The sequence below is a fragment of the Cynocephalus volans genome, chromosome 9 (assembly GCF_027409185.1).
Source record: "Cynocephalus volans isolate mCynVol1 chromosome 9, mCynVol1.pri, whole genome shotgun sequence".
Classification (NCBI taxonomy): domain Eukaryota; kingdom Metazoa; phylum Chordata; class Mammalia; order Dermoptera; family Cynocephalidae; genus Cynocephalus; species Cynocephalus volans.
In genome coordinates, this window is record NC_084468.1 from 64,231,917 (window position 1) to 64,247,265 (window position 15,349).

The 15,349-nt window shown below is 44.4% G+C and overlaps 1 protein-coding gene across 2 annotated transcripts in view; it reads left to right on the forward strand.

Annotated features, from left to right (window-relative positions):
- The window catches only part of PARM1 (prostate androgen-regulated mucin-like protein 1), a 103,138-nt gene that overhangs the window by 56,248 nt on the left and 31,541 nt on the right, over positions 1 to 15,349 (forward strand). Inside the window, exons 2-3 of one of the 2 annotated variants that reach the window (XM_063108159.1) lie at positions 10,805 to 11,536; positions 12,979 to 13,026. In XM_063108159.1, the coding sequence (XP_062964229.1) occupies positions 10,805 to 11,536; positions 12,979 to 13,026 (780 nt within the window). The remainder of the gene's footprint in view (positions 1 to 10,804; positions 11,537 to 12,978; positions 13,027 to 15,349) is intronic. The other variant, XM_063108160.1, reaches the window with a different exon arrangement.

Below are 15,349 nucleotides of genomic sequence, written 5' to 3' on the forward strand. Positions count from 1 at the left end.
CTCTGATAGTACCTGAAGAGTACCTTTTGAAAATCATTAGCAGATTAATGAAGGTGAGTGCATTTGGGTCCAGGTTCCAATTAGACTGAGGTCATTATGCTAGCCTAATATTTATTGAACTCTTACTATATGCCAGGCATTGTGGTAAGCTTTCTCCATGGCCTATCATTTATATTGCGAGTTATAGAAAACTTGACCTACAGTGCCTTTACAAGAAGGTATATATCGTTTATTTAACAGGAAGTCTGGAGATAGGCATTGCCAGGCCTGGCTTGGCAGATCAACAGTATTGTCACTCTCTTTTTCTCTTTCACTTTCATCTTCTTTAGTGGGTTGACTTTCATCCTTGGCTTCACAAGAAGGCTGCCCCTGTGCCAGACATCACATCTGGATTCGATAGGAAGGAGAGAGAAAGAGTAGTCACCAAGAGAGTTCGCCTTTCCTTTACATTCCTTGTATAAGAAGGCAAAAGCTTTTCCAGAAGTCTCTTAGCCTATGTTCCATCAATCTTATTGCACAGAACTGGGGCACTTGGACACCACTTAGCTGCCAAGGAGGCCAGAAAGGGAGAATTTAACTTTTATGGCCTCTATAAGGAGGCAGGCAAGAAGGGGATCAGAAATGGCTTTTGGATTAACCAAGCAAATATCTGCCTTTCATGGATTATTTATTCAGTCCTCACAATAACCCTTCAAATGGAGGTAGTGTTGTTATCTCCAGTTTGCAGATAAGGAAACAGTGTAATTAAGAAACTTTCCCAAGGTCATACAGCTAAGTGGTTTGGCTTATAGTTTTAACTAGTACAGGCAGTTGTACAGCATGGTGGTTAAGAGGGCAAGCCGTAGAGATAGACTACTTTCTAGAGTCTCTTGGGAAGTTATTTAACCTCTTTATGCCTCAGTTCACTCACTTGTAAAATGGGGATATCAATAATACCTACTCTAGGTTTATTGCGAATATTAAGTCACTTAATACTTGCAAAGTACCTGGAATTTAGTATATAATAAGCATTAGAAAAGTGTTAACTAAGAAGCTATGAAGAAAGCAGCTTTATTTGTAATAGCCATAAACTGAAAACAGTCCAAATGTCCATCATCAGTAGAATGGATAAATTGTTGTAGATTCATATAATTGAATACAATCCAGTAATGAAAAATGGTTAGTAATATACACAGCAGTACAGTGAGTCTCACAGTGAGTGAAAGAACCCAGACATAAAAGAGTACACACTACATGATTCCATTTATGTGAAGTTCAAATACCATACAGGCAAAACTAATCTATAGTGATAAAAGTCAGAATAAGAGTTACCTTTGGAGAGTCATGCTGTGAGAGGATATAAGGGAACTTTCTGGGGTGCTGGAAAGGTTCTGAATCTTGATCTAAGTGGTGGTAACAGGTATATACACATGTAAAAATTCATTGAGTTGTACACTTAAGATGTGTGCATTTTACTGCATGTAAGTTATATTTCAAAAATAAAAATAAAGAAAGAAAACATGAAGCATACCTATCCATGCAGACTGGCACCTTTGACGGAAACCCTTAGATGAAAATGGTGGCAAGAAGAGAAAGGGGCACTCCAAATCACAGGTTATTCATCATCTCTCAGAAAGCTTCTGCTGCCTGCCCTTACATCAGAGAAAACATCCATTGAGTCATTTTCCCAGTCCTGGAGATGCATTTGCACTGGGGCCATCCCTGCCCTCTTGCCCACCCCCTGGATGGTGAGTGGTGGACTTTGGTGGTGAAGCAAACAGGAATGCAAGGCCTGATTGCATTTCAGGGATGTTATCCTGTAATCAGTCAAATTTACCAAGAAGAGTGCCAAGATACCTCTGCCTGGGGTGCCCCTGAGAAGCTTCCTTCCAAAGGCAGATTGCCCTGGAGCCGACCACTAACAGAGGTCCAGCTGTATGTGGAACAGGGGTCCTGGGTGGTGCAGCCAGCTGAGATGGACATAAAGTGGGAAAAGAAGTGGACAAGTGCATTTAGGCCAAGAAGTCAACTGCACCAGCACTGTCTCAGCCATCTGGGCAACTGTAAGCCTGAAAAAGTTCCTCTGAAGGAAGGTGTTCAGAGTCAGAGCAGATATCAGGGGCTTTGTTAACTTCTGATAGTTTCTAGCGGCTGCAAGATGAGAGATGAATTGGTTGTGATTTGGGCCTATAGGAGGTGGGTGGAAGGGTACCGCCACCCCTCAACCAGACCTCTGCACCTTACAGACACCCAAACACACACACAAAAAGTTCAATCCCATAGAACATTTCTGAAATTTCAGTAACTGAGCCAAAAGGAGAGTTTGAACTCGGAGCCCGAGGGTGTGTCCTGCAGGCACAGGAGTGAGTGTAGCGGGGAGGGAGTCACAACCAGAGTGGCTGCCTTTGTTTAAAGCTGGTCACTAGCATATCACCCAAAGTGCTGCCTGTGTCCCCTCTCTCCCCTCTGCTTAAGAATGCCTGAAAATCCTACCGGAAAAGTGAGGCATGGGGAAGAGGAAGACTCTCGCCAAAGCTGCCTGGGAAACGTGTCCAGGCCAGGCTCCATCCGGGCTTCAGGTGGACTCAGCCTGGCAGTGGCCTGCACTGCCCCCAAAGATCTCTGGGCCCACTAGCCTTGGGGCCACTGGAGGGATCCCCTGGAAATGGGCTGCAGAGCCCTGGGTGGAGCTCAGTTCAGTCCACTGGCACATCTTATTTGATAACAATTACAAATTCAGACATTCTCTGTGTGAGCCTCTGTGTGTACTCTTGCCCTGGATCCACAAATGTTGGGACAGTGCCTATAAAAGGAAGTATCAGAGAACCTGACACTGGCCGTCAGATAATCCCCTGCTAACTGAACGCAGCCTTAGGGCTCTTCCTCTCTCATCTCTCTACCCCCTGCATGTGCCCATATCCACCTCCACCCACAAAGGGATCGCAGAGAACTTACATGCCCTCCCTGCATTGTCTCTCTCTCCACTGTGCACCCTGAGAAGCCCCACTCTGGGACCTTCAGGAGTTCAGGCATCGCATCCTTGCTCAGCCTTCACCACAGTTCCTCCCAGCCCACAGGCAATAAGATTTGGGGGGCATTTGACTGACAAAGATAGCTGTTGCTTCTCAGGAAAAGAAAGAAAATGGCATATTTTTTTCCCCAGGAAGTACAACATTCTTCACAGATGTTATGCTCTTATTAGCATTCACAGCATCCGCAGGGAGCCTGCTGATACCATTAGTACTGATTTTGTGGATGGAGAAATTGAGTCATACACCAGGTCTGCAGGTTCTGATTCAGTGGTTAGAAAACAAGCTCTTTCCTCTTTTTGGACTGAATTATATCTCGTTTCCATAAACAAAATACTCAGGAGAATGTGGCTTGTCTACTTCAAACAAGTGTCTTCTTAAACACAGTTTGATGGCTTTGGGGCATACACACTCTGTCTAGACATATGATAGCTTTCAAATACCATATGGGTGGACCACACTGTAATTAGTAATGAGTTTGCAGATGTTAGATGAACCTTCTGGAGCATTGGGTACCCTTAGCAGCCCCAATCAAGACAACATGGGGAACTTTTGTAGGTTTGAGGGTCCCAAATAGTGTCTTCATTCAACCTAAAGAACACTAAGACCCAGCTTTGATAGTGAAAAAAAATATATATCATTTAAAAATTCTCTCTCTCTCTCTCTCTCCCCATCCCTCCCTCCCTCCCTCTCTCCCTCTCTCTCTGCCTCCCTCTCTCCCTCTCTCTCAATGCTTGCTGAAGTTCAGTCCATTTAATGTGGGGATAGTAAGACTAGTTTGGGCCAACTGATAGATGGCCAGCATTTCAAGAACTGTGGCTTTGGTCTATATCAGCAATAAAGGGAAGAAATCCCCACTGTCTCTAAAATGAAAACAAGCAAACAATAAGAACAAAAGTCTGTTTAGAGGCCCATCCAAAATTTCATGTTATCTGGTCGTTTTTATGGAACTTACAGACAAATCAAAGGGAGGATGTATTTCTGCTACCATGACCCAGTATATAAGCCGGAGAACATTTCTGGTTTTCAAAGAGTAGAGCATCCGTGTTTTTACTCAGTGAATATATATTGAGCACCTTCTCTGTGCCAGGCACTAAGACACAGTGACAAGCCACAGTCTGAGTTCTCAGGGCCCCCAGCCTGATGGGAGTCAAGCGTGGAGGGAAATTGTGGCTCAGTGCAATGCGCCAGACAGAGTCCGTATGCAGCGCTGTGGCACACAGAGGAGAAAGGCTCTGTCGGGTGGTTTCATAGAGGAAGTCGGGCTCTAGGTTTCTCAGAACTGGGAGAGTCAGGGCAAGAAGAACAGCAGGTGCACAGGCTGGGAGGCAGACGGTCACAGAGTATGTCAGGAACTCACCGTGATTCAGACTGACGAGATCACAGGGTGCATGAGAGGTGGAATGCGGAGATCTAAAAGGGGCCATGTGCTGTACCAAGGACTTCAGGATTTGCCCCAAGGACATTAAGGAGTCTGCAGAAGGATTGAGGCAAGGCAAAGGGCTCATATGGTCAGGTAATGTTTGTAACATTACTCTTGTGGCCCACACTGAAGAATTTATTAGGAGAGATAGAAGCAAACTGGTGATGGATTGCCTTGCAAATGGAGGGCCCAGACTTCAAAAGCACCCTCACATTTCCCAGTTCAATACCATAAAATAGTTAAAAGGTTAGGCCTGGAGCCAGATGTTTTGGGTTCAAGTTTCAGCTGTACCATGTGCTAGCTGTGTGATCTTAGGGAAGTTACTTAACTTTTCTGGGCCTCTTTTTCATTATCTGTGAAACTGAGATAATAATGGTGCCAACTTTGTAGAGGTTATATTACAACTAAATGAGATACATGTAAAGTGCTCAGTATAGGGCCCTGCATAGAGCACTCAGCTCATTCACTCATTAAAAAAAATATATAGATATAGATATAGATATAGATATAGATATAGATATAGATATAGATATATAGGCCTTTTCTGAAGCTCGCCATGGTGGCTGTGTGGAGTAACTTAGCAATTATCCAGCATACAGACCTTCAGCAGCAGTGGGGCCTCTGCCAGGAGACCACAGGCAACACTCCCGGCTGACCTGGCAGCAGCAGAAGAGGTCTTGACTGTGTTGTAATCAAGTTTCACTGAATTTGCCAAAGCTCTGTCACATGTTTTCTCAGGTGTTTGACAATCCAAGGGCAGGGAAGGACACGGCCAGGGGAAAAAAGATAGGTGAGCAACACAGGTAATCAGATTGCCTGGGACTCTGGCACCAGCCCAGGTTGCTGCTCATAGAATGCAGGGAAAGGTGACAATGTTCAGGGCACTTGCTGACCATACTCCTGATGCCCAGGCAGGTCAGGAGGTGCGGAACACAGACTCTCCACCCTACAGTGTCTTGTGACTCCTCCAGCCCTGGGAGATCTAGCCTGCATATCCCAGCCATCAGCCCCCAAATCCCTCATTCTAGCAAGGCAAGAAACAGAGGATCAAGCCAAACCCAAGCTCTTTCAAAGATCAAAGAGACGTAAACTGTGAAATCAGTCTCCTTCATAAAGGAAAATGCACATGGAAACAAATAATTTTCTATCCAAGTAAGAATTTGCTTTTCTTCCAAGCAACAATCTATCAGCTATTTTTGCAACATAAAAGCTTGAATCTGACCAAACTTCAGGAAAGACTGTTATTGGTAAACTTACAAGGAGGAATTTCCAATTAAGTTGGCCATCATGCCCTTAGACCTGACATGTGAGCTACACCTAGGAGATACCCTTCCCTGAGTCAGTCTGCTTCACCTCCGTGGGCCTGTGGCTGCCCAGGCAGGGCACTCCATAGCTGGCAATGTCACTCTGTTTTGAAACAATGCTCATTCACCTCTAATTGAGAAATTAATGAGTTCAATTTCTTCGTTGTATTAACGCTGCCATTTCCTCAAGGAAATACTAAAACTAATTCCTTTCTTCAAATGAAAGTGGCTCTACTTTGGGTGGGTAGGTCTAGGGGGGCACTGTATTTTTTTAACATCTTCAGCTGCCCAATCTCACATAGGTTCGTCCTCACCTACTCTGTAATTAATAATAGTGATTGCTAAAGTGGATCCTTCTTGAGGCTGGGGCACAGATTGTTGGTTGGGGAGTGAGGGGGTGGATGGTCTAGTTCTGACTGTCCCTGAACAATTCTTTCCAGGCAGACACTATCCAATTGTTCCTCTTAGATGTGTAAGGTCAATTATGTCACTTCCCCCTGCACCCCTCACTAATCAAATGAGGAGTTGTACTCACTCATCGACTAGGCCCTCTCTAGCTCTAAAAGATTTCTTGAAATCCTGAGAAAGAATACATTCTTACCTGTTTGACTTATTCCGTTTGGTATTCCTATGGCAACAAAAGTCCTACATATGAGAAAGCAGAATTCCTATTTCCTAAGACTATCTCAGTGATTCTGAATGTCAAAGGCTTAGTCCCCAATATGATGGCATTTGGAGATGGAGCCTTTGGGAGCTAATTAGGGTTAGGTGAGGTCATGAGGGTGGGGCTGTCACGATGGGTTAGTGCCCTCATAAAAAGTGACACCAGAGAGCTTGTTCAATCTCTCTGCACTCGCATTCACCAAGGAAAGGCCATGTGAGTACACAGCTACTAGGTGACTATCTGCAAGCTGAGAAGAGGGCCCTCACCAGGAAATGAGTTGGCTGGCACCTTGATCTTGGTCTTTCCAGCCTCCAGACTATAAGAAATGTTTAAGCCACCTAGTCTATGGTCTTTAGTTACAGCAGCCCAAGCAGACTAAGACAGCAAGCATTCTCTAGGATAGTCATGGTGCCTTAGCCTTGGCCATCTTTGTGCTGAAAGACCCATCTTCATGCAGTCCAGGCAGTATGGAATGTATCATCAAGTAAGGCAAAGCAGAGGCTTTTCATGCCTTATTTAAGTGAAGATAACCAACATTGTCACACAATTTCATGCATTGTTGATTTGTTAGGAGTAGAAATTGCTTGAACTAAACTGTAAAAATATTTAAGATAAGTACTCAGTAGGTAGCCATGGGAAATGAAAGAGGACCTCCAGTCCTCTTTGGAAGCAGGCAGGGTAGGAATTATAAAAGTATATTAGTAAGAATTAAACAAGGAGATGGATGCCTCCAGAAACAAAACCAATTTCTAGAGCTTGTCATTTTCATCACTGTAATGATTTCCATGGTATACATTTTAGCTCCACTGGAAATGACAATGTGTCACGCTGAACATCATATATCTTAAGTGACATCTTGTGCATTCACCCAATTCAAATGTCATCTTTCCTGTGACTTTTCTAAATATCATTTGAAAATGACATTTGCATACTTTTACTTTCCATGGTCCCCACACAAAATTTATTAATCTTTCCTCAGGGCTCCCATTGCAACTTGGTTTTACTTTTATAAAGCATTTATAATATCATATTACAGGAAGTTGCATTTCCTTTCTGTTCTGCTAGTTAATGAATTCTCTGATGGCAAAGCCATGGACACGGAAGCTACTCAATAAATGCTTGAATGAATGGATGGATGGATGAATGAATTGGTGCTCCTTTGTATATGACTGATTCCACATTTATCTCAGCCTTCCAAAGACTCTTTGACGTGGCTGCCAGACTGTGGCTCTCTCTGCCTCCATCTGCCCATCTATTATATAATGCCAGGAACAGTAGTTAAGCATTATCGTTTTTTTCTGTCCTCAGAATCTTTAATCAGCCATGGGAGCTGCCAGGATGCAGAGCCAGTAAGCTCCAAAGGTCACATATGAAGATCCAGTGTTTTAATAATATTTGTCCCAACTGTTGTTTAGTCCATAATTCAAAGGTTTCTTGATCTGTATTCATCCTGAAACTGCTGACTGTTCACAGCTGCCAAAGACCACCATAACAACATCGAATATTATGTGGCCTAAGTTGGTAGGTCTGTCCTCCTGTTTACTAGGAAAGTAACTCTCCTATAGTTTATGGTCTTGACAACTCCTTGTAAATGAAATAAAACCAATTATTTGTATGACAATCAAATTGTTAAATTCAGGATAGAATCTGGAGCACAACTTTCCAACAGTTCCTTAATGTGTTGTGTGGCAGAATCATGAAGTAAGCATATTTTATCCTAAATAGCTGAATACCTCCCATTTAGTCTTTTCTCCCTTCCTCTGTACTGGCATCTAGCCCCTGTTCTGTTTCTTCTGAATCTTGATTTTAGTTGGCCTTTAGATGTATGCCACCTCCAAGGAAATTTCCTCAAGGTATGTAGGGTTAAGTAGCTGAAGACCTAACAAATCAGTCATAGGCATATGTCATGGTAGAACGACCAAGGGTAAGGCTGAGCTTTTAAGTAAGAATCTTGCCCTTGAATAACACCAAGTAGGCAGCCCTCTCTGAAGAAGCTATGATGGATATGGCCATAACTAAGTGGTATGTAGAAGATAGTGGAGAGATGTTGGAGTATTTGTGAATAAAGTTCTTAGGTTAATTCATTTTTCCACCCTTCCTTCCTTCCTTCCACAAGTACTTGTTGAGTACTTACTATGACCTGGTCATTGCCCTAAGCTTAGGAGAAACAGCAATGAATAAGACCAGGTCCCTGTGCCCTCATGGAGCTTACATTCTTATAGAAGAGAGAGGTAATAAATATGTAAATTTTTAAAATATATATATAATTTCAGGAATAGACTACTGGTATTATGAAAAACAATAATGATTGAAAGTTATGGCATTTCCTCAAAACATTAAGCAGAGAATTACCATGTGATCAAGCAGTTTCACTTCTGGGAATGTGCCCAAAAGAAATGAAAGCATTATATCGAATAGATATTTGTGCACCCATGTTTACAGCAGCGTTATTCACAAAGGCCAAAAGGTGGTAGCAACCCAAGTGCTCATCATGCGTGAAGAGATAAACAAAATGTAGTATATACACGCAATGCAATATTATTCAGGCTAAAAAAGAAGGAAGTTCTGACACATGCTATAACATAGGTGAAACTTCAAGTCATTATGCTAAGTGAAATAAGCCAGTCATAAAAGGACAAACATTGTATAATTCTACTTATATGAAGTACCTAGAGCAGACAAATTCATAGAGATAGGAGAATGTAGAACAGTAGTTTCCAGGGGCTGGGGAGAGAAGGGGAGTGGGGAGCTGTAGTCTAATGGGCACAAAGTTTGTGTTTGGGAAGATAAACAAGTTCTGGAGATGGACAGTGATGATGACTGCCCAGTACTATGAATATACTTAATACCCCTGAACTGTACTCTTAAAATGGTTAAAATGGTAAATTTTATGTTATGTATATTTTACCACAAAAAAAAATTCCAAAAAAAATCTTTAAAAAAAAAAAATGGGGAAGGGGCTGGAGTAGGAGGGATTTTAGTTAGGACTGTCTGGGAAGTCTCCTCTGAGGAAGAGGTGACGTTTGAGTAGAGAATAATCGGAATGATGAGGGAAACATGGGATGACACTGGGGAACAATTTTGATTTTGTTCTAAATGCAACAGAATTCCTTTGGAGAGTATTGAAAAGAAAAAAAAGTTACCACTTTAAAAGATCATACTGGCTGCTATGTGAAAGCAGACGAAGGGAGGAAAGCTGGGAACCAGAAGACCAGTTAAGAGACTGTTGCCATTGTCCAGGCTAGTGGTTGCAGCGGCTCAGGTGATGCTGAGATAAGGGGGAGGTGGTGAGAAGTGGTTAGACCGGGATTGTATTTTCAAGGTAGAGTCATCGTGACTCACTGATGGATTTGACCTGCACTGTAGGGAAAAGAGATGCATGAAGGATGATGTCTCAGTCTTTATCTGAGCAACTTAGCAAACACGGGTGTCCCATCTACTGAGATGGAAATGCCTAGGGGAAAAACTAGTTGGGGAATGTTTAGAGGTATGGGGAGGCAATCAAGGGATGTGTTACATAGAAAGTGAAATCATATGTCTAGCAGAGTACTAGCACAGGGATAGCTATTTATCAAATAATGGATGAATGAATCAATGAATGACACTGAATGGGTAAATGGAGGGAAGGAGGGATGAAGGAAGAAAGGAAACTACCTCTAAATTTTACAAAACATGGAGAAGAATATTTGGCAAAATAGTATTATCTTAAAGACCCCATGCCACAATTTGGGAGAACGGGGTTTCGGCCTCACAAGATAACCAAACCTCAAATTACTCCTCCCAGCTTTTATTCTGGCACCTCTCCCTCTTTCTTCCTCTGTCGGAAACATGCTTACCTGTTTGGTCATCCCGGCCAGCAGGCCCATAGCCCTGGCACTCCTGTGCGGAAGTGCAGAGGGACAGCCCTTGAAGCGGGAACAGCCAATCAGTGAGCTCCTCTGCAGTGGGGTGGGGCCTCTTGCCAGTCACCCCACATCACCAACCACACCTCCCCATCCCTCTCCCAACCCACAGGCTCTCAGCATCCCCACAGTGCAGGTGTTGTGGAGCTGGCCCCCCAGCAGTCCAGACAAATTCCCATAAGTCAGTTTCCCCAGAGGGTCACGGGTCTAAGCAAGCAGGGGACAAGATTAGTTCAGTCCACATACTGGCTGGTCTTGAGGTGACTGACCTACTAATTGCTTTTACTGAAACTTCAGGCTGATTCCTACGAGATTCGCAAGGGGAGAGCAATTAGTAGGAAGAAAATTTTTAAATTTCACCTTCACAATTGGGAGGGCACCATACAAAATGAGAAATACCTGTGGAAATATTGTAAAACAGCCACAGGGCAACAGCCTTGCCTCTATTTCACCTCTTACCTAGTTTTCACATATTAACCACTTTTGTACTGGCTCTTCCACAGGATGGAGGGTACAGAGTGTGCCTACGTCGGCCCCCTTGCCTATTTCTCTTCCAGCAAAAATTACCACACCAACCACCATCTGGACTGGCTCTCCACAAAACACTGCCACAGTCACTGCCTCCCCATCCAACGGCACTCACAGCACCTCGCTACTCCCAGTTACAGCAGCAGCCCCAACATCTCCGCTCCCCAAGAACATTTCCATAGAGCCCAGGGATGAGGCGACCACCAACCCAGCTCCGAATTGGGAAGGCACAAACACAGATCCCTCACCTCCTGGGTTTGCATCAACAAGCGCTGGAGTCCACTTAGCACCCATGCCCAAGGAACCCATGCCCAAGGAATACAGCTCGGGCACTCCTGAAGCAAGCATGCCAGCTACAGGGTCGCAGTCCCCCACTGAGTCTCCCACACTCATCTCCCCTCAAGCTCCAGCTTCATCACCCTCATCCCTCTCGACCTCACCACCTGAGGTTTCTTCTGCCTCCATCACCACCGACCACAGCTCCACTGTGGCCAGCACGCAGCCCACAGGAGCTCCAACCACACCAGAGTCCCCAACAGAGAAGCACAGCTCTGGCCACCGACCCACTTCACATGCCACAGCCAAGCCAGTGCCCAAGGAGAAAACTCCTGTGCCAACCAAAGGGACCTGTGAGCCGATAGACACCGAGACCACCACCACCCTCCCCAGGGTGATTATGCAGGAAGTGGAACATGCATTAAGTTCAGGTGAGTCTCTGTCTAAACCGCTAGTGTTCATGACTGCGCTGAGATGTTAAGAATGCAGTTCAGTTAACCAAACACAATGGACTAGGTTTGAATTTTGGAGTGTAGCACCTGAGCTGAATTATAATTCACAAGAATTACCACAAGACTGCACACTTTATTTTTAGTGACTTCATAGTTTCCACCTGGTATGTTATTCATTGCAGCCAATTGCCACCTTTAAGATTTATCTTCACATGATATCACAGGGAATGTAAGCACATGAGACTGTATAGCAAAGAGATTAATGATGTGGCTCTTGGACAAACTTCCTTGGTCTCAATTCTGGCTCCCGACCTTGGGCAAGTTACTTCATCTCTCTGTGCCTTTATTTTTCATCTGAAAAATGGGGATTAAATAGGTTCTCCCATATACAGTTCTTGTGGAGTTCAAATGAGATGATATATAAAAGCACTTATAACAGTTCTCAGCAAAGAGTAAATGCTCAGAAATGTCAGTTATTATTCTGCTCATTGTTTTAAAGAAGTGTTTTACTCTTGGAAAAGCAGTCAAAGTAAGTGGGGATGGAGAGAACTTGCTCACTCTTTATAGTTACTGATGTATTTCATGGAAAAGACAATAAATTTTACAGGATGTTACATCTGTTTTTATTCTCCCATCGACCATATAAAGTTAGTATTACTTTTATCTTCATTTTGCAATCCTTGAAATCACAGAGGAAAGACTTTAGGGTCTTTTCTGATGCCACATGCATCTGACACTTTTGTAAAGACTGTAAACTTTAGGGTATTGGGCAGGAAGGGGCTTTCATGCAAGCATTTGGCCACTTGGTTGAGAAACAGTGAGGTAAGGACAGCCAGAAGGTGAAGGGCAAAATGGAGCCGGGGCCCTTTCCCTGCATGGCCCTGCAAGAGGCGTGAAGTGAGAATGGAATGTCCAGACAGAACCATGTATGACCTGCTATGTCAAAGGAATGGCTGTCAGAGAGGAGAAATTTGTATCTTTTAACAAACAATTAATAAGCAACCACTGTAAAGGGAAACTGTGCTAGGCAGCAGAGGTGGAAGCGATAGAACTAAGATTAACAAAGACATGATTGGTTTCTCATGGAAGAGCTCACAACATAGTAAGGAAAGAAGTGCCAAAGAAATGCAAGTTCTTATTTCAGAGGCCCAGTATATCAGTGAGGACCCCAACAATGGATAAAGATACTAACTACAAAGGTCTGGGTGGAGTGTCTTAACAGCAGGGCTGTTAGGGGTCAGGCCTAAGAGGGAAGGACGGAGTAGTGACCAGGACCCAGAGCAGAGAGCTCTGTAGAGCAGATCACCTTGACAGGAGCAGGCACTCTTGGTTGAGAGACACATCTAACCCAAGGTTAACCTCTTTGGAGTGAAGGGAATAAATACTCTGTCCTCTCTCTCCCTCTCTCCTCTGATATGCAGCCAGAAGCCAAGGACAAGGGACGCCGCCCATGGATATAGTCTATACAGGTCAGCCTCCTGGAGGACTGCTCGGAGCCAAGTGGAGGAGGGTGGAGAGGACCTGCAGAGGCGAAGGAGGAAACCTATTGGTTCCTCAGTGCAGCCCATCCCCACTGGCACCCTGCTTTACCTCCAGGCCAGTGCTCACCATGCTGGACCTGGATGTGTGCCTTCTGCCTCTGTCTCTACCCTAACCCCTACACCCCATGCTCCCAGCATGCAGGTAACAACATCTCTGGCATAGGAACCTGGAGCAGAATGGGTGTCAACTTTGACTTGGTGTCTTAACAACTGTCTCCAACAAAGGGGCCATGAGAGTACAGGCTTGCAGGCCATGGCCCGTCCCTTCTCTAGTTCCTGCCCTCACCACCACCTGTGTACACTACTTCCATTTTCTAACTGGTCTCCCTCTCTTCACTCTCTTTCTCCTCCAGGATTCCTTAGACATGGCAGATTAATATTACTGAGCACAGAATCTGAGCTTGGCACTCATGAATCTCCACAGTCTAACACATCTACTACTTTCTAAAGTACCCTAGTTTCATGGGCTGGATTTTTCCAAGACAGTTCTGTTCCAGTATTTTGGCTTACTTTTTAGGACATATGTCTTGATATCCTCAATTCTAAGTCAGCATGGTCAAGAGGCACAAAATAAATAGCACAGTTGGGTCATGAACCTTCATAGTTCTTGGGAGTATTGCACACAGTAGGAACTCCAGAGTAAATGAATGAAGGAATGCTTGAGTGACTGGGGAAGAGATAGGTGTGGCAGGTTAGAGGGAGATCACCAAGCAGGGCCACTGTACGTTTTATAGATCAAAGAGGATTTATCCCTTAGGATCTATTAAATCAAAATATACTTACTGTGCATCTACCAGGACCTTCTGCATGATGCAAAGAAGTGCAAGACCTGCCCTTTGAGATTCTATAGTTTAAGTGGGAAGAAAGGGCACAAGCACGGGTATCTCTGAATGCCACTCCTTAGTTTCTAATCTGAGAATGAACTGAGGTGGGTGGAAGTATCTTTGGGGCAATGTGATACAATCTGTTCATTTCAAAGGTGAAGAAACTACGTCCCAGAAGTTTGAAGTGCCTCACCCAAGGTCACATGGCTCAGTGGCAGAGCTGGGCCCAGAGCCCAGATCCCTAAACCCTAATCCTGCTTTGCTACCCAGCATTGCTACTCTGTGCCTTCGTCAGCCAGCAGACCGAGCAGCGCTCTGGGAGGCTGTGCCTCCAGATTACTATTTTGGGATGTTCTTGTTTAGGTATTCTTGTGCTGTCTTTAGTAGTGGCAGAAATAATACCACACTTTTGTATAGTGTTTTCTCTGATTGTGTGTAGCTTCACATAGCATATTTCTATTAATCCAAGGACCCATCCACTCAAATATCTAAACATAGTCACCAATGAATAATTCTGAAACAAGGCAAATGTTATGGGCATTCAATTTAACTAGAGGAATCAAGGAAGTCTCCGTGATGGAGGTAGCTAGAAGCTGAGTCGCAGGAGATAAAGGGAACAGGGGCCTAAAGAGAGATGAAGGGGATTTGGGCAAGGGAGTTTTGGGTGTCTGTGCACAAAGGCTGTGCACACCTGGGTTCACAATCCACCCTGCGGTTGTAAGCACTAAGTCTGCTCTTGTCTAGAGGTTAACTCTCAGATCGGGTCTGACCCAACCTATCAGCAGCATTTGACCCAGATGAGCACTGCCATCATCCTGGAAGCACTGCCTCAGCCCTGCCTCCAGGACACTTTGCTGTCTGTGCCACTTTGCTCCACCCCTCCCCTTCCCACGCTAAGCAGGGCAGGTACCCCACTGCTGTCCCCAACCCCCAGTCCCTCCACTTCTCTCCACACTCACTCCTGAGATGATCTCATCCCGGATTGTGACTTCAAATACTGTCTGCATGCTGATAACTCTGACATGTAAAATTCTGTCCCTGTTTTGTTTCATGGAGCTAAAGATATGTATACCCAGCTATCAGCCAACTCATAATCTCCACTTGGGCGGCTCATAGACATCTCACATTTTATATGTATAAGATGAAATACTGATTTCCTCCACTCTCAGTCTGCTCCTCCCTCAGTCTTTCCCTCTCTTCTTTCCATTCCTCAGGCCCAAACCTTGGTGTAATCCTGGACTCCTTTCTTTCTCGCCTACTGCACATTCAGTCCATCAGATCTGGACTCAAATCTCACCCCTCTGCCACCTCTCACCTGCGTTACTTTAATATTCCTGTACCTGATCTCACTACTCACAATACCCTTAAAACTCAGATCCTGTTGCCCCTTGGCTCTACCACTTCCATTGCTTCCCTTCTAAATCAGA